This window comes from Malania oleifera, chromosome 10, assembly GCF_029873635.1.
Source record: "Malania oleifera isolate guangnan ecotype guangnan chromosome 10, ASM2987363v1, whole genome shotgun sequence".
Lineage (NCBI taxonomy): Eukaryota > Viridiplantae > Streptophyta > Magnoliopsida > Santalales > Ximeniaceae > Malania > Malania oleifera.
In genome coordinates, this window is record NC_080426.1 from 66,123,033 (window position 1) to 66,147,870 (window position 24,838).

Below are 24,838 nucleotides of genomic sequence, written 5' to 3' on the forward strand. Positions count from 1 at the left end.
CCTAATAATGAAGGGAGAGATCCACACTGGCGCTTTAAACCTCTAGAGCAATCCACACCCCTAAGTCATAATGATGGATTACCCCAAGGGTCAAATCTCGCCACTATAAAGAAGGGTAACACGAACAAGCATAGGTACTCTTAACCCAATCTTACTATTGCATTCAAACTCTTCGAAGTGTTTCCTTACTTAGGCATCAAAGTGATCCCCCTAAGTACATCCCAGGTCCTACAAGCCTGCTTTGTTTTCATCCTTTTCAGGTCATCGGAAGTCGGAGAGCAACGTCATAGGTCATTACCATTTTTATCTCGCAACAATTGGCGTAGTCTGTGGGAACCGCTTCCGAGAGGTGCTCATCTTACCTCCGATCTCCGATTCTCGAATGATGACAACAACCCACGGCTCAAGCTCTGCCCCTGCCGCTGGAAGGAATCACCCCAATTCGTTCACTCCACGCCCGGAGATCGTTCAGGGGTCACCAAGGAGGAATTTCTCACCTTCCAAAGGAGAATGGAAGCCTCCCAGAAGAAGATGGAGGATATGTTCAACCTACTCTTGCATCAAAAGGGTCAAGAAGAACATGTCCCCCGCCAACAACAGGTTAGCCTTGACTCACTTAAGAAAGTAGAGAACGTGAAGAAGAGTGAGGGAAAAACTAACCTCATTAAGAAGGTGGAAGACGTGAACAGCATAGGAGTCAATGAGCAAAGATCGAATGAGTTAGAGGAGAGGATAAAAAAGATAGATCAAACAGACAAAATGATGAAAGAGGGTCGAACCAGCCCCTCTTACGGGGAAACCTCTTTACAATCTTTGGAGCCGCCGTTCACCAAAGAAGTTATGGAAGTCCCACTACCCAATAAGTTCAAAATGCCAACTTTTGAAGGTACGAGGGTTTGACTGACCCAATCGATCATCTGGACACTTTCAAGGTGTTGATGCAATTGCAGGGTGCACCTGATGCCATCATGTGCCGGGTATTTGCAGTCCACCCTTAAAGGTAGTGCCAGGGATTGGTACCGAACACTATAGCCTGGCTCGATCGGCTTCTTCTCTGAGATGGAATAGTAGTTTACTAACCATTTCATCAGCAGCTGAAGAATCGTCAAAACTTTGGCTCATCTGATGAACTTGGTGCAAGAAGAATGGGAGACGTTGAAAAAATTCATACACGGTGCACTCCTCACAGTAATTGGAGGCTTAGCCTGAGGCACCGAGGACTCCATAAGAAAATCAAGCGCAAGACAAACAAGATAAATAACTTGCACTACTATACAAATTGGATCAACAGGGCAAAATTTTCACAAGAGCATCATGAAGAATAAAGCAAAAACAAACATACCATGTCAAAAGGAGTAGAATAAATAAACAAAGACAAGGGCGGAAGGAGAGCATACCTAGCAGAGGGAAGATACCAATTGGTTGAGACAAGAAACAAATGAGTGAGCTCAGATCCTTTATTAAGCCCATACGAATCCCCAAAAAAGTTAGCATCTCGAGAAGGCAGGAACTTATCAATCTGTGTGTGTGTCTCGAGGAAAAAAAGATTAAATCCTCGTGCAGGCACTGATGTGGCGCCAATTCCAATGAATCTTGATTCTCCAAAGGTATGACACAATTAAAAAGAGACTCTTAAATTTTGCAGGGGCGGCAAACATAATGAATAGACACCAATGTCACATTAGAGTGGCCCAACTGGCGAGCACAACTCGCGTGGTCAGAAGGTTGCCCAATAAAGGAGCACAACTCATTAGGTAAAGAAGAATAGACCCAACTGACGAGCACCACTTGTAAGGTCAAAAGAATGCCCAACAAATGAGCATAACTCATTAGGCAAAGAAGGACCAACTGATGAACACAACTCGTGAGGCCACGCAACCGCCCAACAAATGAGCACAACTCATTAGGAAAAATAAACCCAATTGACAAGCACCACTCGTGAGGCCAAAAAAATCCCCAACAAATGAGCATAGCTTATTAGGCAAAGAAGACCCAATTGATGAGCACACCTTGTGAGGCCACGCAACCACCCAAAAAATTAGCACAACTCATTAGGCACAGAAGACCCAACTGACGAGCACAACTCATGAGGCCATGAAGAGCAGCTCGGTAGAAACAACTCGACAAGGAATGCCATGACGAGCAGCTCAACAAAAACATCTCAGCAAGAAATGCTAAGAAGAGCAGTTTGACAGAAACAGCTCGGTAAGAAATGCCATGAAGAGTAGCTCAGCAGAAACAATTCGACAAGAAATGCCACAACGAGCAGCTCGACAATAACAGCTTGGCAATAAATGCCACGATGAGCAGTTCGGCAGGAACAACTTAACAAGAAATGTCGTGAAGAGCAGCTCAGCAGAAACAACTCAACAAGAAATGCCACGACGAGAAGCTCAACAGAAATAGCTTGGAAAGAAATGCCACGACGAGTAGTTCGGCAGGAACAACTCGACAAGAAATGCTACGAAGAGCGGCTCGACATAAATAGTTCGGTAAGAAATGTCATGACGAGCAGTTTGGTAGAAACATCTTAGGCAGAAATGCCATGATGAGCAACTCGATAGGAATAGCTCGGCAAGAAATGTCAAGAAGAGTAGTTCGGTAGAAACAGTTCAGCAAGAAATGTCACGGAAAGCAGTTCGACGGAAACAACTCGACGAAAAATGCCACGACGAGCAGCTCGGTAGAAACAGCTCGACCAGAAAATGCCACAACGAGCAACTCGGCAGGAACAGGTCGGCAAGAAATGACACGACAAGCAGCTCGGTAGAAACAGCTCGACCAGAAAATGCCACGACGAGCATCTCGGCAGAAACAACTCGGCAATAAATGCCATGAAGAGCAGCTCGACAAGAAATGCCACGAAAAGCAGTTCGGCAAAAGCAGTTCGGTAAGAAATGCCACAAAGAGCAGCTCGGTAGAAACAACTTAACAAGAAAAGCGACGATGAGCAACTCAGCAGAAACAGCTCAGCAAGAAAAGCCACGAAAAGCAGTTCGACAAGAAATGCCACGAAGAACAGCTCGACAAGAGCAGCATAACAAAGACAGCTCGGCAAAATGTTAGCATCGACTTGACAAAACTAACTTTGCCGAATGCCCCTGTAGCATCGGCTCGGCAAAATGCAACTCGACACGTGAATCAGCTCGACGAAGCCAAACGGGAATCTAATCAGCTCAGACCAACTGACCTAAAAAAAAAAGGAGACAGGTTACCAGCTCAAAATTTCAAGAACAAGTTTCGAAAATTCAAAACTAGGGAGGGACAACTGATATGCCCTAAATATATCAGCTTATAAAAAGAAGTCAAAACCCATCAAACATTACCCAAGTCAAATGTTTTGGCAGGAGCAATTAGCTCTAACCTAATAATGAAGGGAGAGATCCATGTTGGCGCCTTAAACCTCCAGAGCGATCCATGCCCCCGCGTCATAAAGATGGATCACCCTAAGGGCCAAACCTCGCCACTATAAAGATGGGTAACGCAAACAAGCATAGGTAACTCACTCTTAACCTAATCTTACTGTTGCACATAACCTCTTTGAAGCGTTTCCTTACTTAGGCATCGAAGTAATCCTCCAAAGTACACCCCCGGTCCTCGAAGCCTGCTTTGTTTTCATCATTTATAGATCATCGAAAGTTAGAGAGTAACGTCGTAGGTCATCACCATTTTTATCCCGCAACACAATTTGTACAATCTAGTTGATGTAATATTATTTTAATTACTCTAAAAAATATCATTGATACTTCACATTAAATATTTATGTATGGAATGATAATTTTATTTTTAATTATTATTTAACAGATGAAAAGCTAAATTTGAAAATGTTTGTATTATTATTTATAGAGTTAATAGTGTTTTGTACATAAATTTTTTTAAAGAAATTTAATGCTATGTTTAAATTAATGAAATTTAAAATTTAATATAAACTTATACCAAAGGCTAGAATCTATGTGACAATAAACATATGTAAAATTGGGGGCTGTGGAATAAATCCCGTTCAAATCGTAGACGGATTGGACGGTGGAGGAAGAGCCACGTCAGATCAAGAGCTACTCTCACCCCAACTGGAATAGGGCAGGCGCGTTTTTTGGAACCTTCTAACCCGGCTGTGTTTGGCCCCCGTTTCGTCATTCCCAAGTCTCCCGACCTTTTTCATCCCCGCTGTCCCCATCTCTTTGTGCCCACGCTCTGCATCTGAAGCCACCTGTCTTATGAGGGTATTATAGTAATATACCTGTGCATCCTCTCATTCCGGAGTACCAGAAATACCCCCATCAGTCAGCGTCCTTGGTTCCGATGCGTACACCAAGTATCACCTGATGATAACCATTCGCCTTTTTTTTAAGAAACGCTTTTATAATTAAAATAATAATAACCACTTAAAAAAGTACCAAAAGACAAAAGGAGTAGAGCTAGTGTAGAGAGAGAGAGAGTTAGTACACGTTGAAGAGGAAATAATTACCATTGCCATTGTGGATTCAGAGAGGGCGAGGGGCATCATGATGGTGATGCGCAATGACGACAGACAATCTCGGCCTTTTGATAGATGACGATCTATGATATGTGCAATCTTAGCATCGCCAATCTTTTTATACAACTTCCCTACATGTATAATCGCCGCGCTGGATAATTCCCCAACTCCCTCTACTCTGTCACACTCGTTTCGGTTTTCTTGCCAGTCCGTCTCTCTCTCTCTCTCTGACTCGATTCTTTCATTCTCTATTTTTGACGTTTTCTCGGCGCAGATCTTTTTCTGTATCTGTCTGCATCTCCCTCTCCGGCGCGAATCTCATTTGGTCTCTGAATCTCCACCGTCCGATGCTTGGACTTTGACTAGGTGGCGATCTTGGCCTGCCTCGTAGCTAAGTAGCTAACCACGATGGGGCAGTGCTACGGGAAGACCATTCCCCGCGAAACCGATGGCGCCACTACCGTCGTGACGGTCGGCGGCGGCGATCGTCCTCAGTCACCGTTGCCGTCATCGTCGACCTATGGAAACGGCGCTGTCAACGTGCCGTCCGTCAAGAACACGCCTGGACGATCCTCATCTACCAGTCCCTGGCCGAGTCCCTATCCTTACGGCGGGGCCAGTCCACTCCCGGTCGGAGTGTCGCCGTCTCCGGCGAGGTCGACACCCTGGCGATTCTTGCAGCGGCCGTTCCCGCCTCCATCGCCGGCCAAGCTCATCAAAGCTTCGCTGGTGAAACGGCTTGGCACAGCGAAGCCCAAGGAAGGTCCGATCCCCGAGGACGGTACTGAGGTCGAACAGACGCTGGATAAAAGCTTCGGTTATGCGAAGAATTTCGGCGCCAAGTATGAATTGGGCAAGGAGATAGGGCGAGGGCATTTTGGTCATACGTGCTCTGGCAGGGGCAAGAAGGGAGAGCTCAAAGATCAAACTCTGGCAGTGAAGATCATTTCAAAAGCAAAGGTGCGATTCCGTTGATAGGTTGAACTGGCTTGATCTTTAGTACATAGTATTAGTTAATTTTTGCTCGCTGTGATATATGTTAAAACATTTTTGAGTTGGCGAAGGGTTTAATTAGTTCACTTTCTAATTTCTAAATTGTTTGTGTTAGTTTCATATAGTTATATTTCAAATGCTTGAAATTAATTAATATTTGCTCGCTGTGATATATGTTAAAACAATTTTGAGTTGGCCAAAGGTTTAATTAGTTCACTTTCTAATTTGCAAGTTGTTTATGTTAGTTTCATATAGTTATATTGCATATGCTTGAAATTTGGTAAAATAAAAAATTCCCATTGATATTTCTTGTTCAGGTCTCTGTTTGGATTTGAAATTCAATCAGTTTTTTTCCTCTGTTTGAGCTTTCTGAAGTGATATTGGGAGAGGATATAATTAGATTCTTGGCTTTTCTTAGGCCTTTCTAAAGGTCGCACGCAGTCCACTCTACTCAATCCTTAGGCCTTTGCCCAGCTGAATATGTGTGCTTTCTTACTATTTGTTTGTATGTACTAAAGTGAACCCTAAAATGAGGCCTCATATATACTTTGGTTCATCTATAATTTTAAATTTATTTCGAGAAGAAAAAAATACTTCAAATGAAGCAATAGCAATGGTAAAACTAATTCATAGTGAAAGTATAATCTGCCAGTTTTTCTTCAAAATAAAATGTTATGCTAGAACATTATTTTTGCATCATAAAATTGATACATGTTTCTTTGCTTTTGCTTTAAGAATAGATGCTGTTATTTTAAAGGATATCTGGACATGGAGCCAGAAGTCAATCTTGAAGCTTAAAAAATCTTTAAGTTATGTTGTTTAGTCCCTTGCAACACATGAGTGTCTATGCCCTGCAAATACATCACACATATTTGTAAAAGTTCCTCAAAAGCCTTCTTGGATTTTATTCCCCTGCTAAGTGAATTAAATTTCTTTGCGTTTTGTTGGTTTTTTGCAAAAGTAGAAATATATTAATAAAGAGTATTACAAAAGAATAAATTTTATGCATGTAAGTACGATGAGTGCTACAAATGTGGACGTTGGTAGCCGACAAAAATAATATCTGTTGTCTGAGTTGGAGACATAAAAAAGTATGATGTGTTGTAATTGTGGCCGAGTCACTGTGCAATGCAATTAAGACAACGAAAATGCTTTAATTGCACGTCCTGAAAAAAGAATTAAATATTTTGCTTTATTATATTATTCCACAATGAGAATTGAGATCTGTTGTCATTTCATTCATGTATTCTGCAGGTTATTAATTTGAAAATTAAACACATTTTGGATTGTGTTCCCTTGAAGTATTTGAGGGACTAATAAATGTTTTGTCTTGAATCTCGTTAACATGCCCTTCTCTCCCATATGCGTGTGCAGGTGTCTGTTTAAACACGTCTTGAGATTTTCCAGAAACCGTGACTTTTATTTTTAGATGGTTTGAATAATGATTTTAACCCAGAGGTGAGAACATTAAAAAAATATTGGTGAAAAAATGGTGATATCAAAATTTATTAGTTCCCTTTTAGGTTGATGGTGAGAATTGATAGTACGTTGGTGGAATGTGGGAAAGATTAAAGGAAAGTGAAATCACTTTTTTTCACCAATATTTTTTTACTGTTCTCGCCTCTGGGTTAAAATTATTATTCAAACCATGTTCCTTTTAGGTTGATGGTGAGAATTGATTGTAAGTTGGTGGAATGCGGGAAAGATTAAAGGAACGTGAAATCACTTATTTTTCTTTTAAACTTTCTGAATAATTCTAGCTAAAACTTTGGACTAGAGCTGATATGGTAGATAAAAAAAAATGAAAAAAAGGGCAGCCCAGTGCACAAAGCTCCTGCGTATGCGGGGTCCGGGGAAGGGGCCGACCCCAATGGGTCTATAGTACGCAGCCTTACCTTGAATTTTAGCAAGAGGCTATTTCCATGCCACGAACCCGTGACCTCCAGGTCACACGGCGACAACCTTACCGTTGCGCCTAAGAGGTGAGGTGGTAGATGATGGGAAATATTTCATTTCTCTCTTTTTTCTTTTATAAGTAAAACATAAATAATGAGCACAGTAACACAGGCATACTGTATTCTAAAACTTGAAATCAAGTAATGCTTATATTCTCAGAACAAAATATAGTTGAAGGGAACTATTTTTTTTTGGTTGAGTTATAAAAGCCATGAAATTTTTATGTGTGCACGCATGCACAGCTTGCGCGGGTGCGTGCGTGTTTGCGTCAAAGAGATAAAGAGAGAGGCTTTCATACTAAAAACATTGTACGACAATTTTTTTTTTTACAATAATAGCTTCTTTATGAATCCACCCCAAAATCTGAGAGAGAGAGTGAGAAAGAGAGAGGTTTGCATACCAAAAACATTGTACAAAATGCTTTTACAATAATAGCTATTTTTTATGAATCCACCCTAGAATCTGATGATGAAGCTGCACGGAAAATTAAACAATAATCACATATCAGATTTATGTTTGGGGATTGTGCTGATCTCTTTGAAAGGAAAGAGAAAGAATCAACTTGTTGAAATTGAGAAATTTATAGTTCTATTATCTTGCCTTTCTTCAACAGACACCTAGTTGGCCTGTCCAATTACACTATTAAGGATTACCTAGCTGCCTGTGAAGAATGGAAAGGGGAGACAAAAAGATATGAGATGACATAGACTTGGCAACATGGCAAATCTTAAAACATATAGCAAAGGCATGGTAGGAACATGCTGATAACAAATATATATATTAATGTAATAAATATATCATATATGTATGACAAACATGAATATTTTTAACATTTATATAACACTATGCAGCCAAAAGATCAAACGTAATTGTATCATGCTTCCTTTTCACCCAACAGAAAATCTCAGTATGTTTTGTGTTCTATTTGGATTACTTTACTGTATCCAAAGATCGAAAAATGGTTTGAAAAGTGTCCTAGAATTTTCCAAGTTTGAAAGTAAGTTTGAAAAATTTGGACACCTCTAAAACAGTGGTAGACGTGCTTGAGGATTGTAAGAAATCAATGTCTTCTATAGAAATACTTCCTTTATGGTAATATATGTTCTATATAAATATAGCATGAATTTGTATGAATTCTGAAAACATATTACAGTTATTATCCTGCACTATAAGGGATAGCTTTCCCTTATAAATTGCATTTTTGGATGGCATGGTCAGCATATACACTCTGCAGCATATCCCTGGCCATGTAATAAATTTAGAATGTTGCAATAAGGGTTCTGTGCTTGTACAGTGCTTTATTTTACTTTAAGTAAAATCTTCATCTGTTTATTTACACGATGTTTTCATATAGATATGCATTTGGATTTTGGATACATCCTAATTGATAATGGAAAGTTCCTTATTTAGTTGCACTTTTGAGGATTTGGAAATGCTTTATTAAAAGAGCCATTGAAAGTTTGAATTGCCTTTATTCTATTGATTGTTGAACTGTTATTTTCCTTTTAATTATTATTGTTGTTATTATTGTTACATATATTTAAGGTAATATATGTCAATTTGTTTTTGTGAAATAGCAGAATTGTTTTCTAGATTTTTTAGAGTTACTTAATCGATTTTCCCCAGTAGTTTGATATTTGCCTGCTATCCTTCTATATCTCAAGTTTTTTGAATAATTCAAGTATAATTTGTGAACCAATCCCCTCGTTGCTAACTCTTCTTTAGGAAAATGGGAGGAAACTGAAGCCGTTCCCTCTACATCCTGTTTAATTTCCAACATTATTAGCACATCTAATATAACCTTTCTTGTAATTTCAAAAACTGACTCTCTCTCTTTTACAGCTTTATATATATATATATATTTTCATTCAACTAATTCTTTTAAACTGTAAATCTTCACTAAACTAGTTAATGAATACATTTTTAATGCAGAAAAACCTTTTGGAGTGGTTTATTCCTTATAATAAAATCATAAATTTGGATTTCTATTTCTTGATATATGGCAGCTCATCAAGATATTAATATTAATTTAAGAAATAGCTTGATAAAGGATGGAATGGATCTAATTTCTTTAATATTTGGCATTCAAGTGGGATGCGAGACAATAGCTTGCTGACTCCGAGTGTAGTGCAATAAAGGCATCTATATATTTTCTGCCAAGTGGGTTTATCCATGCATTTGCATGGTTGTGAACTAAGCTTACTAATAGCATGGTTTAAGAAAACAGTGGTGGTCCACCAGAATATAATAGTAACAAGTCACAGTGTAGTGGGCACGGCAGTCATGGATGCTACACAATGGTAGGAATTCCTGTCTCTAAATTTATTTGTTTTATTTTATTTTTTATTTTATTTTTGTTTTGTTTGGTTTGATTTCATTTCATTTGGTTTTATTTTATTTGTGCATTATCAGACTTGTAGAAAACAGAGTCTCACATGTTTTCATCCCAAGACCTTAAAAGCGTTTTAAATGAGCTTTAGTAGATTTCTTTGGACATAAATTCAAGTCATTCAACATATAATCATATTCTACAAGTATGAGTTGTGATGGTGTGGAAGGCCCTATATTTGTTACTTTTCCCTACCTTTTTACTTATTAACATACTTTAAAATAAGAAATTAAATGTAAATATAAGAAAAATAAATATCTCAGAATATTCTGAAATTCATTCTTTGATGCATACGTCATAGTTCATACTAAATTAATAATAATAATAATAATAAAAAAAAATAAATAAGGTTTATTGCATTCTTAATGTGCTCATATGAATTAATAATAGTAATAAATATAAAAGACCTTTTCAATTCATTTTACAGATTTTAGAAAAATAGATTAAAAATAGCAATTGTAAATTAAAACTTACAATCACATGAAAATAGAATCAAGAAGAAAACGTAACTAAAAATCATTTTGGGAATATAAGTGTAATATGTAAATGGTAAGTTGGTATTTGGACTAAAGTAACTTAATTTTATAGCGCAAATCTAGATTGTAACTAAGCATGCATTGAATAAAGAAACCATAAGAAAGATTTGAGCAAAGGCAAATACAAGATTTCCTTTTGTTATCAGTAGATCCATGTTTTACAAGCTCAAGCAAACCCAAATAGACAAAAAATAAAAATAAAAAAGAGAAAAAAAAGAGCACTTTCAAGATTGTGTGAACTGTGCCTAATGGTGTCGCAGAGATGAACTTGATCTCTCAAGTTTGCTCCCAAAGATGAAATCTACCCTTCAATGATTTTGTAACCCGAGTTAAGTATAAATCAGCAGAAAAGAAAGGTCAAATAAAAAGAAAGAAAGAAAGAAAGAGAGTCCTGTACTTTTGCCACATATAGATCGTGATATGGAGCTCCAACTTAGACAACTCTTGATTTCTTCCTTCAATTTTGTTTTGGATGCGAAAATCTTGTTGATCCAGTGAGGTCTAATATTTTAAAAGGTGAAGGCGTGAAGCGAGGTATAAGCCTTAAGTTGTTGGGGTAACTTGAATTCACTATGTAAATCAGACAAGAGATAGCTATACTACCATAAAGTTCAAATTATATTCATGATCTAAAAGATACAAATCCCAGTTATCTTGGAAAAGTTGAGGTTCAAAAGTTTTAGAAATCAACTCATATTATGACATTTCTTCCATATAAACATGTAGTTAGAATTTCTAGAGAAATATAACTTGATAATCCTACAACAAAAATGCTTAAGCCTCAGCATGCAATGCAATAGCCTTTTTGGAATTTGGTATTTTAGATTGAGCCTCAAGGCGTTTTAGGCTTGCTTCACATTGAGGCGAGCATCAATTGAGCCTTTTAAAACATTGCAGCATAAGCTTGTTTCTCAACCCCAGAAACCAAGAAACCAGAAAATAAATGAAAGAGATTGTGCTTTGGAAGCAGTTTGCAGTCACCTGGCATCAACAGGGGTCGTGTCCTCCTGCAGCACAGATGACATGGCCTTGTATCTTTGAGAAATTGACTGTATGAATGATGTGGGTGATATGTTGTCAGATATTCTGAATTTATATGTGGACCAAGTTCATTCTTGGGTAATACTGTTACGTTTCGCCTAGTTTGCATCAGTGTGGACACTTTTTACTTCCAATACCAATTGAAGGAACACTTTTTAGTTCCCATACCAATTGAAGGAAGTGATAGTCTGGCAACTCTAATGCACTATACTAGGATAGAGACGGTCAATTCACCCGGTTCAGTTTTGTTTCCTCTTGCAGTTGTGGCTGAGGAGGCATTTTTCCTTTGTTTTCTACACTTTCTATTCTATTTTCCTAAAAAAAGTTCATAGTATTTTGTAAGATTCAAGATTTAATTCTACAACTTTTGATGGATCAATTTTTCTGCCAAAGGCAAGTTGTTTTAACAAATTTAATTATTTATTTAATTATCAGTTTTTTACTGATTGATGTTTTTCCTTCCAGGCTAAAAATTCCACAATACCTGCTTTAAAGTAGAGTTGAAGTTGAAAATTGAAATTGAAATTTAAATATTTGTTTGTTAATTTGTTTTTATAGAATCTGTGAATTATCCTCATACTATTATCACTATTTTGGTTTGTTGATTTTGAAGTACCTGTAACAAGCCTTGTTTGGCAGATGACTACAGCAATATCCATTGAAGATGTTCGTAGAGAGGTGAAAATATTGAAAGCTTTATCTGGGCATAACCACCTGGTTAAATTTCATGATGCATGTGAGGACGCCAATAACGTATACATAGTAATGGAGTATGTCTTTTCTTTTTAATTTTTTATGAAATAATTTCTATGGAATATGGGGAGTTTGGTTTCACTTTATATAGATTCCTTCAATGCATCTATGAGCAGTCACTGCAAAGCTCTTCTTTGATTGAAAATAATTTCAATGCTTTATCTACTGTCTTCCCTTTCACTTTACTCCAAAATTACTCCAATTACTCCAAAATTTAATGCCTAGTTTGTACTAGAATGTTCAAGTTTATACTCACTAGAATCATACAGCTTCTTGATTATTTTCTGAGTTATTGAACCTGAAAAATATTTGGAATTTTGTTTTCTTATCAGGTTGTGTGAAGGTGGGGAGTTACTAGATAGAATTTTATCGAGGTAAATAAGTTCCTCCTACAATCATTTTATGCATTCTTTAATCCAATTTTTAACATATGAAGTTTTAACAAACAGAGGTGGAAGATACTCTGAAGAAGATGCTAAAGCCATTGTTGTGCAAATTTTAAGCATTGTTGCATTTTGTCATCTTCAAGGTGTTGTGCACCGTGACTTAAAGCCAGAGGTTTTTATTTCTTGAACTCAATGTCTTATTATTTTGCTTGATTGTAACGCTCAAATCAAATATTTCTTTCCTTTCTGAATTACATGCTCGCTATATCTTTATTCATAGTTATACTTTTCTCCTCTCCATATGTGTTGTGTTAGTGATTTTTCTCTGTCCTTGTTTAACAGAATTTTCTTTTCACCTCAAGAAATGAAGATGCTGACATGAAGCTTATAGATTTTGGTCTTTCTGACTTCATCATACCAGGTAATGACTGAAGAGCATCCCTTACCTTTTGGTTAGTCTATCGTTTAACAATTGTGTTTATAAAATCTTGTCAAAGTATGCTTAGTTACTTTTTTCAGAAAGACAGTCATTCTCATATGTTGAACTCTTCAATTGTTCAATATGTCAACTTTCCTGAAATGTCTGGCTTCTTTGTAAGCTAAAATTTCTTGAAAAACTCCTGCATCTGTAGTTTTTGTTCGTCTCCTTCCCTGTTTTCCTCCTATCAGACAGGACCTAGGTATGCTTTCAGGCAACAAAAACAACGACTATATAAATGCTTTCTTCTTGGGTTGCATTAGGTTTTTTGGGTTGCTCCTTTATTCTGTTGTAGAATTGAATATTGAATTTGGTCTTTCAATGATTAAGTTTGAGGAAACCATCTTTTACATGGCTGTGTGTGTTGCAGATGTGACAATATTTATATATGTTTGCATATACTTATAATGCATGATGTCCCTTGAAGGTTGAATTGGTAACCTGGTTTTTGAACTGGTGATTGCGAATGAAGTTATATGTTTTCTTTTGCAACACCTTGAAATGAAAAAAAAAGAAAAAGAAAAGAAAGTGCAATTTATGGTTCATCTTGAATAGTCCATTCTTTTTCATATGATGTCATCATCCATGAATATGATGATATCTCTGTGTTGTGCTGCCAGCTTTCCTTTTCAAATGTCTTGTAAAACACAACCAAAAAAATTCTTCTTGGCTATACTAAAGTGCTGTTAGAAAATCTCTTGGGCAGTACTGTGGCCTGTTATGTGGTGAAATTTTAATTCATACTGTGACAGTTGGACAAAGGGGCATATGCATTGGTTGGATCTTTAATGCATGCTGAATAAAAGAACTTTATATGTACAGCTCTGCTTGGTTTGACTGACTAAGATAACTATAGTTCAAGCTCAGACATGAATGTTCAAGTGCATATTGTTTTGCTGAGCTTGAGCTATTCATGAGCTTGCCTAGTGGCCTAACATGACATTTATATTCATCTTGGAATCAAGCACTTACAGTTGACTGATTTTGCCCAAGCATGCTTGTTAAGGCTGCCAATTTATTTGCTTTCATGCTGAATTTTCAGACCTGGTCTACCCTACATTCATGTGGTAGGTGGCCTCCTCTACTCATATGTTCATAAGCTTTTGCATCTGAGAATTGGATAGTTTAGGCTAAAGATAATTGAGGAAATGAATTCATACATAGGGTAGAGTTGAGTGATATTGAGAAATGATCCCGCATCTATGCTTGACTGTGGCTTATTTGTTTCATGAATGTTCATGTCTTTTTCTGAAGCTTTGTTTTGTTTATTTAGCAGGGGAAAATATAGGGTTGTTGTATCAAATCATGGATTGTCACTGTTCATTAAAATTTATGGTCTTGCAGTGTTACATGGGCTACCTCATTTAGAAGTGTCTTCAAAACACTTGTAATGGTAATTGCTATGACTTGTATTTCTATGTTAGTATTGACCTCTATTGTGCAGTTTTTAGAAGGTTCAAACTTGTTAAGCCACAAATTTAGCATAATTTCTGTCTGTTGCTTTTTCTTGACCTGCTGCAGATGAATCTAGGAAAAATTCTCTTCCCATTCAACCCAACAGAAGTGTATAATCCTATAATCTTTGCATACAAGTTCCTTTTATGAGAAGTTGTAATAGAAAAAAATATTATAATCATACATTTGGTAGCCATGAGGACGAACTTGATCTAGGTGTCAGACCCAGACCTTAAGGTCAAAGGTTCAAGTTATGGAAACAGCCTCTCTAAATGTGGAGCTAAGGCTGCATAAATCATGCCGTCCCAAGAAATGTTGTGGGAGCCTTGTGCACTAGGTGTTACATTGCATTTCATTTTTAAATTTTCATCCATGCACCATAGTTTTGACATTATCAGGTAGTATGCTTTTCCTTACTTTGTTTATTACCAGTTTATTTATTATTTATATTGTGTGTATATGTGCAGATCGAAGGCTTAACGATATTGTTGGAAGTGCATACTATGTTGCACCTGAAGTTCTGAATAGGTCTTATGGTCTTGAAGCAGACATTTGGAGTATTGGTGTCATAACATATATATTGCTATGTGGAAGCCGCCCTTTCTGGGCAGAAACAGAATCAGGAATCTTTCGTTCTGTACTAAGAGCTGATCCTATTTTCGATGCTGTGCCCTGGCCATCAGTGTCACCAGAAGCTAAAGATTTTGTGAAGAGGCTATTGAACAAGGACTACAGGAAGAGAATGACGGCTGTTCAAGCTCTAAGTGAGTTGATAGTTCCACTTTTGCTCTTTAAATTTTTCCTGGATATTAGCAGTTCGTAGAACATATGATGTTTTGAATTTTCTTTATCAAAGTCGGCTAGTGTTTTTGGAAGGATATTGCCCTAGGTTAATAATAGTTTTGGTGTATTAATTCCAATTCTAAGTTTTTTTTTGTGGATCATTTTGTGTAGGGGTATTGCAATGGTTTTTTTATTGCTGAAGTTATTTGGTTGCTTCAATTCTATTTACGTGTTAAAATGCCCAATAATTGTGCTAAATGACTGTGGGTGCAATTAAAAGAGTTCCATCTATGCTCTGCCCCTTGGTGGTTAAAATCGGTAGTGAATTTAATTTTCATAAAAAGTATAAGCTATTGTGGGCTTAATATTGCATATTAAACACGTGCTCATATGAAACCTGTATTTTCTAAGGCATAAAAATCAACAGTTCTTTGTTCTCATCTCATCAATTTTGATAGTAATAAAGATACTTGTGCTCGAAAATCTAAACTAATAAAGAAATTTATCTGGTCAATGTTCTGAACTAATGAAGGCAATTATAATTGCAGCTCACCCTTGGTTGCGGAATGAAAATCGTCCCATTCCTTTAGATATATTGATCTACAAGTTAGTCAAGTCATACCTACATGCGTCTCCATTCAAACGTGCTGCACTAAAGGTATTTTTGTTGTCATTTTTATACCTGAACACCAAAACATGAGTCATTAGCATGTATATATTTCTGCCTTTTAGGCCATCATGGTTATTTATTGCGGTTGGCATACATTAAGTGCAGTGGCCAGCTACATAGTTCTCCTTGCCTTTTTGTGATGCAAGTTTTTTGAAATCTGGTTTTGGTGGTAACAAATTGTTTTTCTTGCTTCACCTTTACTTTTCCCCGTTTTACCTTCACATGTATTTGGCGTAACATGAGATATGTATACTGAAATGTAGTTGAAAGATATTGATTGCAAATTGGAATTGAAGTTCACGCTATGGCTTTCCACATTTTTGGAAATATTTTTGACCTTGGAATGTCATGGTATCATGGCTTATTTCCGCCTTCAGTTTCTAAGTTTTCCCATGTTAGTGGACATGGAATTTCTAATGATTTTCATGTATTGTTTTCCCCTTTGATTTCTCATCTCTTCACCCTTTAGGTGATGCAAGTCTCTTAAGAAATTTAGTTAAACTCCACTATTGTACTCAAAGTTTCATTGAAGTTGCTACTTCATCCTTGTGGTTTTGAATTTCTTAGGAGCCATTTAGTATCACTTTCAAAAAATATAGTAATGAAAACTAAACTCTTAAAAATTAGAAACATAAACTAAAAACTCAAAATTGGCAACCTGTTTGGTTAATATTTCAAAACTAAAACAAATTAAAATTTTAAATTAAACCCATGTTCTTTTTTGTCCTTGAATTAAATAAAAATTTAAAAAAAGGTTTAAAATAACAAATATGCAAAAGAATACAAATTACAAAATATCATAAAATAAAAATAAAAATTAATTATAACTATTTTGCTTAATTATTGTTTTTAAACTAGTTTGTAGTGCTATTAGAACAATCTTATTGTACGTGACAACTGAAAAATGGTAAAAATAAAATAAAAAATAAAAGTGTTTTGTTATTTTTTTGGAATTTTTTATAAATATCCAAAATGCTCCTTGAATAGGAGTCATATGATGAAACTTTGAGAAAGGATAAATTGAGTGAAAAATAAGACTAGAAACAAGGGTTTTAGAGAATCATTTTGGTTTCATGCCTATGGGATAAAAAATAGAAGCTATTTATCTTTTAAGATTAATGGAAAAGTTCAAGGAAAGGAAGAGGATTTGCATTTGGTTTTTCTCGACTTAGAGAAAGCTTATGATAAAGTACTTAGGGAAGTTCTTTGGTGGGTTTTAGAAAAGAAAGGAGTATGCAGTAGATATACTAAGGTCATTAAAGATATGTATGTAGAGTAGCAACTAGTGTTAGGACTGTCGGAAAAGAGTAGATAATTCCCAATCACAATTTGTGTACATCAAGATTCTACTTTGAGTCCTTATCTTTTTGCTTTAGTGGTTGATGAACTCACTAGGAATATCCAAAATGAGATCCCTTGTTGTATGTTGTTTGAGATGATATTGTCTTGATTGATGAAAGTAGAAGTGAAGTGGAGAAATCTAGGTTAGAATTGTGAAAAACCGCCTTAGAGTCTAAAGGTTTTAGGATAAATAGGAATAAGACAAAATGTATGAAATGTAATTTCATTAACATGAGGAATATTGGAGATAAGATTAAACTTGATAATCAAGAAATTAATAACACTAGTAGATTTCAATATCTTTGATCTATTATACAAGAAAAAAGATATTCAAGAGGATGTAATGCATAAAGTTAGGTTTAGTTTGGCCGCCCCGTGGCTTTTTAAAAGGAACTTTAAAAAGGAGTTGATAAAAAGGAGCTTATTGATATTGTTTTAGAAATGTCCCTTCCCCGTCCCCTCCCCCCTCCCGTTAGAAAGAAAAACCTGGCTTTGAGTGTTTGATAAAAATGTTGTAAGGTGTCTAAAAGTATTTAAAATGACTAAAATAGATATGCATTTTTAAGAAATATAATTTATGCATTGATAATTTGGTAATATTTGAAAAAATTTAAGGAAAAATGGAATTGAATAATTTGTCGGGGAAAAGGCCAGCTTTTAGCTTTTAAAAGTTTCAAATTTGTAACACTTCTAAAAGGTCCCCAAAAAAGCTAAAAGTTGGCTTTTAAAAGTTTGAAAGTTGTTTACCAAACATGTTCAACCCAACTTTTGCTTTTAAAATGGAGAAGTTGAGGGAAAAAAAAATGGGGGCCAAATTCACCCTTAAAACAAGTTGGGTAAAATGGAGAGCTTAAGGCATGCTGTGTGATTGTAGAATACCCTTAAAATTAAAAGAAAAAGTTCTATATAAGATGGTTGTAAGGCCAGCCATACTCTATGATAAAAAATATTGGGCAACTAAGAAACAACATGTGCTGAAAGTAAAATTTTCCAAAATGCGAATATTAAGATGGATGACTAGTATAATGATAAAAGATAAATTAAGGAATGAATGCATTCACAATAAACTAGGCATGATACCAATTGAAGACAAGATAAGGGAGGGGTAACTTAGACGTTTGGGCATTTGAAAATAGAAATAATATCAAATAGCCTCTCGGTTTTAGTCCTTAAATATTAAATTTTTATCAATGTCTTAATTAATTATAGATTTTTCTAATTTCACTTGCAAAATTTATTGATATGCTAGTATTAATAATTGTGCGTACAACAACAACAACACAACAAAACCAAGCCTTAGTCCCACTAAGTAGGGTCGGCTATATGGATCATTTTCCGCTAATTTATGCGATCATGGACCATTTCTTTTGATAGATTCAAGGATATTAAATCCTTATTCACTATCTCTTCCCAAGTTATTTTAGGTCTACCCCTACCCCTTCTACTGCCCCCCCACAGTAACTAAGTCACTCTTCTTCACAGGTGCACTATGTAGCCTATGTTGCAAGTGTCCATACCATTTTAGTCGTCCCTCCCTTATTTTATATTCTATAGGAGCTACACCTAACTTACCACGAATATGCTCATTCCTTAATTTATCTTTCAATGTTATACCACTCATCCATCTAAGCATTCTCATCTCGGCAACTTTTACTTTTTAGATATTATGTTTCTTCGTCGCCCAACATTTCGATCCATATAGCATAGCTGGTCTTATAGCTGTCCTATAATTCAATTTTAAGGGTATTCTACGATTACATTGCACACTTGAAGCACTTCTCCATTTAACCCAACCTACTTTAACTCTATGCATTACATCATCTTCAATTTTTTTTTAGCTTGCATAATAGATCCAAGGTATCGAAATCTACAAGTGCTATTTATTTCATCATCATCAAGTTTAACTTTGTCTCCAATATTCCTCCTATCATTACTAAAATTACATTTCATATATTCTGTTTTATTTCTACTTATCCTAAAGCCTCAAGATTCCAAAGCTTCTTTCCATAATTATAACTCAGCCTCTACTTCGTCCCTAGTTTCGTCAATTTATACAATATCATCTGCAAACAACATACACCATGGAACCTCCTTTTGAATACTCCTAGTCAATTGGTCCATCACTAAAGCAAAAAAGATAAGGACTCAAAGCAGATCCTTGATGTATACCTATGGTCATTGGAAATTCTCTAGTTTTTCTATTTATAGTCCTTACACTAGTCATTACTCCATTGTACATATCCTTAATGGCATCGGTATACCTACAACATACACCCTTTTCTTCTAAAACCCACCATAGAACTTCCCTAGGTATCCCTATCATATGCTTTCTCAAGGTCAATAAATATCATATGCAAGTCCCTATTCTTTTCCCAAACTTTTCCATTAATCTTCTTAAAAGATAAATAGCTTCTGAGGTAGATTTCCCAGGCATAAAACCAAATTGATTTTCTGATATCTTCGTTTCTAATCTTAATCTTTGTTCAACTACCCTTTCCCATAGTTTCATCGTATGACTCATAAGTTTAATTCCACGATAGTTATTACAATTTTGAATATCTCCTTTATTTTTGCATATAGGTATTAAAGGGCTTTTCCTTTATTCATCTGACATTTTCTTAGTTTTTAAAATTGTATTAAATAAATTAGTTAACTATATAATTCCGTCATCACCCAGACATTTCCAAACTTCAATTGGGATGTTATCCGGTCCCATAGCTTTCCTATTTTTCATATTTTTTAGTACAAACTTAACTTCGTTAATTCTAATTTTGCGAATAAATCTTATATTTTTAGTCTTTTCCTCATTTGACAATTTTAAGTTTAAGCATTTTATTTGGTTTTCTTTAAACAACTTACTAAAGTAACTTCGTCATCTTTCTTTAATATCTTTGTCCTTAACGAAGACAATATCAACCTCACTTTTTATACATTTACATTTCCTAAGTCCTTACTCTTCCTTTCTCTAGCTTTAGCAAGTTTAAATATATCTCTTTCCCCTTCTTTTTTATCTAATCTATCATACAAACTATTAAAAGATCTATATTTAGCTTCACTAACGGCCCTTTTTGCATCTTTTCTTGCCTCCTTATATTTTTCAAAGTTATCTCTGTTTCTACATTTTTGCCATGTTTTATACCAAATTCTTTTTGTCTTTATGATTTTTTGTACATCTTTATCCCACCACCAACTCTCTTTGCTATTTGAGAATCTTCTCCTTGATTCACCTAAAATCTCTTTTGCTATCTTTTTAATAGAGCTAGCTAATCTATTCCAAAGATTATTTATATCTATCCCATCCTCTATGGTCCAATCCCCATCTTTGATCAATTTATTTTAAAATTTTATTATATTTTCTCCAATAAAGGTTCCACCATCTAGTTCTCCTACCCCGGTTTATTTTATCCTTTTTCTTCCATTTTTTAATACATGTATCTAACACTAAGACTCAACATGTTATGTGGTTAGGCTTTCACTTGGAATAACTTTACAATCCTTGCATGATAAATGATCTACCCTCTTAGTTAAAAAAAAAAATCTATTTGACTTCTATTTTGTCCACTTTTAAAGGTTATTAAGTGTTATTCTCTCTTCTTAGAGAAAGTATTCATTATACTAAAATCATATGATATAGCAAAGTCTAAGATCATCTCCCCAGACTCATTTTTGTCTCCATATCCATATCCTCTATGTATCCTCTCATAATTTTTATTATCTCTTTCTATGTGTCCATTCAGATCTCCTCCTATAAATATTTTCTTAGTCCCTGATATGCCTTGTATAGTACTATCCATATCTTCCCAAAATTGTCTCTTAAGATTTTCTGCTAAGCCAACTTGAGGAGCATAAGCACTCATGATATTTATTATCTCTTGTCCTAATACCATCTTGATTTTTATAATTCTATCCCTTACTCTAGTTACATCCACAACGCTATCTTTTAAGTTTTTGTCTATAATAATGCCTACTCCATTCTTATGTTTTTCTTTTCCAGTGTACCAAAGTTTAAATCCTGATTTATCGATTTCTCTAGCGTTCTCCCCCACCCACGTAGTTTCTTGAAGGCAAATTATATTAATTCTTCTTCTAATCATCATATCCACAATTTCTATGCTTTTACTCGTAAGTGTCCCTATATTCCAAGTTGCTAATCTAATCCTAGTTTCCTCAACTAACGTCTTTATCGGCCCACGTCCAGAATGATGTAGGAACCCTCGCATATTTGACACCGTACCCGGGCGCCGACGTTGCGCGTCGCTTCGTGGTGACTACCTAGCCCACCCTCGCCCACTTTTCGCTACACTCAGGTGGTTCAAGTGCAACGCGTCGCTCGTAGGGGACGCCCCAGCAAATATTCGGTAAGGATTCATATCATAGTGATCTGACAAATTTTACGCTGGATGTCAGCTACCTAATGCAACCCTCCTCCTTTACCCAGGCTTGGGACCGACTATGTTAAAAAATTAGGACATTAAGTGCATCATAGGCAGAGTTAATAATTGTGAGTACAAGGGATAAAAAATAAGACAAAAATTATTAGTAATACATATGAGTTTTCTATTAGTTTTACCTCCAAATGCTTCTGTTCTCAAAGAAATTAAAATGATTATTTAAATTGTTTTTATCGCAAACCATAATTATCCCCCTATTGTATAGGCTCCGAATGAACCACCTTTAATCCATGTTTTGATGAAATTGGTTCAAATTAAGTGTATTAAGGATTGCAAATTAAGAAATTCTAGACTTGGAGGACTAGCTTGAAGCTTCAAAAGAACTATAACAATTTTGAACTTTTATACTGTATCAACACTTGTTGACAACATTGGTGAGATGGCTTAGATATTTCATCTTTCCCCATTGCTGTAGAAATAATCTCCCATCTCCTATGCCTTTAATGCAGTAAGGGTTACTAAAACACTTCTATCATGGGGGAAGAACTCTTTATAAGATTTTATTTTATTTTTTTTTGTAGGTTGAATTTGAAATAGGCTTCTGATTGAGTAATTCTCTAAAGATGTTCCATTTGTGCATTGTACAGGAGGGGAGATGGAGGAGGATGTTAACCATAGAATAGGATAAAAGAAATGGAGAAGCACTAGAGAATTGTGACTGACGAGAGAGGCAAAATCACAGCATGGATGAAAAGCCAGCTGTATGTGCTCTGGTAAATAGGAAGCAACATGTTCCAAAAAAAGAAAATAATTGATTACATCTGAAATGGGAATATCAAGATGGATGATATAATGTGAGATGATTTTGAAAATTATTGCTTTCATATGAGAGGTTAGAGGCTCCACCTGATGACGGAAGGGGAGGGGGGAATTGAATGTGGGAAGTTCGATATATTTTGGCATTTGGTCATAAAAGCTGTTGAATGCCCCAGCACAGGGAAGTAAATTGATTCAAGTTAAGAGGTACCTTAAAAACAGAACAAGACTGGATAGACAATGGGCTGCAAATTAATCATTAATGCAATGGTAAAATAAGATATGTATTTTTGAGCTGTGTTAGTCGAGCGTTCAAAATGAAGGGACAGGCAATATTTTGCAAATATCTAATCTCAAGATGATGTATGGTATCATGTTTTTGGACTCAATAATCCTCCACCCAAATGATCAGATATTTCAAGTTAAATTGAATCCACCGACTGAGCCATGTCAGGGGGGTCACCGGTTTGAGAAGTTAGTTTGCTGTGTAACCCTACTGACCTGTTGATATTAGTTCGTTGACTATTTTATAAATTAAAATTGAGAGATTCCTGGCTATTAAATATATAATGAAAGAATTATATTTTATCAAGGATATTAATTTATTATTTGTCGACTTTTTTCCCCCTTTTGTGAATGAAAGTAGTTACAGTTCCTTGTTGACAATTTTCTTCATATTTAATTTTATTTAGCATTTAGTGATTCTTGTTTCTATTTGATTCCAACTTGTTTTTCTTGTTTCTCTTGATTGTTGCAGGCTCTCTCAAAAGCTTTAACAGAAGATGAGCTGGTGTATCTTAGAGCTCAGTTCAGGCTGTTGGAACCAAGTGGAGATGGGCGCGTCTCTCTAGATAATTTTAGAATGGTTATTCCCTTATTTATCATTTATTTGGAAATTTCAATTTTCTGAATCAGTTTAAGCATCTAAGCACATAATCATTTAATGTGAAGACATAATAAAAAGTAATATATATAAATATATAGATTCAGTTTGTTTCTTTTCATTTCTATTTCCTGCATTATTGAAAGGTCAAACAAAATACTCTGCAGGCTCTTGTTGGAAATGCAACAGATGCCATGAAGGAGTCGAGGGTTCTTGATATTCTAATCATGGTAAGGCATCTGATTTATGGAGGATAGAATTGTATCTAATATTGTCATAAAAAGTATGATTCCACTGTCCTGTGTTCGTCATCACTGGACAATGTAGTTTTTGCATGCATTAGATTAAATACTGCCCTTTTACGTGCTAAACTGGTGTAAATTATTGTTATTATTATTATTAGTTTAAGTTAGCACATATGGGAAACCAGTGTATTTGGTTGGTTTAGAGACAGACTTGAGAAATGTATGTGATCACTACCAGAATACAGATCACTTATATAATTTCTGATCAGTTTTTATTTCCCCCATGATTCAAATATTTGTCCGTAATAATTTAATGAATAAATATTGATTCTTTAGTTTTCTATATTTGATCTTATTTCAGATGGAACCTCTTTCATACAGAAGCATGGACTTCGAAGAGTTCTGTGCCGCTGCAATCAGCACGCGTCAACTGGAGGCCCTTGAAGGGTGGGAGCAGATAGCATCTGCAGGTTTTGAGCATTTTGAGCAGGAGGGTAACCGGGTGATATCAGTCGAGGAATTGGCAGGGGTATTACATTATATTCTTGATATATATATTTTTTTATTTGTTTTTCTTTTTCTTTTTCATTTCCATTTCATTTTTATTTTTGTTTCTCCGGCTTATGCATCTGCCTGTGTTTGTGTTGACCATCTCAATTCCACTTTCCGTTATCCAGGAACTGAAAGTCCGGCCTTCAGCTCATTCAGTCCTCAGAGACTGGATTAGGAATTCTGATGGAAAACTCAGTTTGCTTGGGTATACGAAATTTCTGCATGGTGTGACAATCCAAAACACAAGCACAAGACGCAATTAATTTTCTAGCTTTGCCATATAATTCCTTAAAATTCATAGGAATGAAAGGATTTGCAGTGTTTCCCCTGGGGAGAATGGAGGGGAAGTGTATAGATGAGTGAGTCAAACCAGCGCTGAGGCTGCTGGGGCAATTTCAAATTGAAGTATTATTCCTTTCCCATTCCCTATTTTTTGCGTATCCAAGATTTATTTGGGTTTTGAGTTTTAGTGCAAATACTCGGTGAGTTCAGGGAGGCTGAAAGAGATAGGGAGTTCAGAATTGTATGTTCCTGGCAATCACTGTTCTTTGCCTTGTTTTGTTTTGTTTTGTATTTTTTCTTTTATCTTTTTTTTTTTTTTTTTTTTTCAATTCAATAGTTGTTGACATGTACATTGGTTATAAATTGTCGAGATTATAGGCCAAGATAATAGGACAAAGAAGAATTTTTGCTAAA

General features: G+C 35.7%; 1 protein-coding gene across 1 annotated transcript; it reads left to right on the forward strand.

Moving 5' to 3' along the window:
• The first annotated feature begins 4,622 nt into the window (after window positions 1–4,622).
• LOC131166460 (CDPK-related kinase 3) lies at window positions 4,623–24,838 on the forward strand. The gene is made up of 11 exons (XM_058125054.1): window positions 4,623–5,434; window positions 12,029–12,159; window positions 12,475–12,516; window positions 12,592–12,700; window positions 12,871–12,949; window positions 14,929–15,225; window positions 15,793–15,902; window positions 23,220–23,327; window positions 23,513–23,575; window positions 23,952–24,119; window positions 24,268–24,838. Exons 1-11 carry the CDS (start codon window positions 4,883–4,885, stop codon window positions 24,403–24,405), a joined length of 1,797 nt encoding a protein of 598 aa, XP_057981037.1. The 5' UTR covers window positions 4,623–4,882; the 3' UTR covers window positions 24,406–24,838.

Excerpts from the sequence above, each read along its gene's own strand:
- LOC131166460 (XM_058125054.1), top strand. The coding sequence starts at position 4,883 with ATGGGGCAGTGCTACGGGAAGACCATTCCCCGCGAAACCGATGGCGCC. Across the intron at positions 5,435-12,028 it reads AGATCATTTCAAAAGCAAAG|ATGACTACAGCAATATCCAT; the intron begins GTGCGATTCCGT and ends CTTGTTTGGCAG. Across the intron at positions 12,950-14,928 it reads TTCTGACTTCATCATACCAG|ATCGAAGGCTTAACGATATT; the intron begins GTAATGACTGAA and ends GTATATGTGCAG.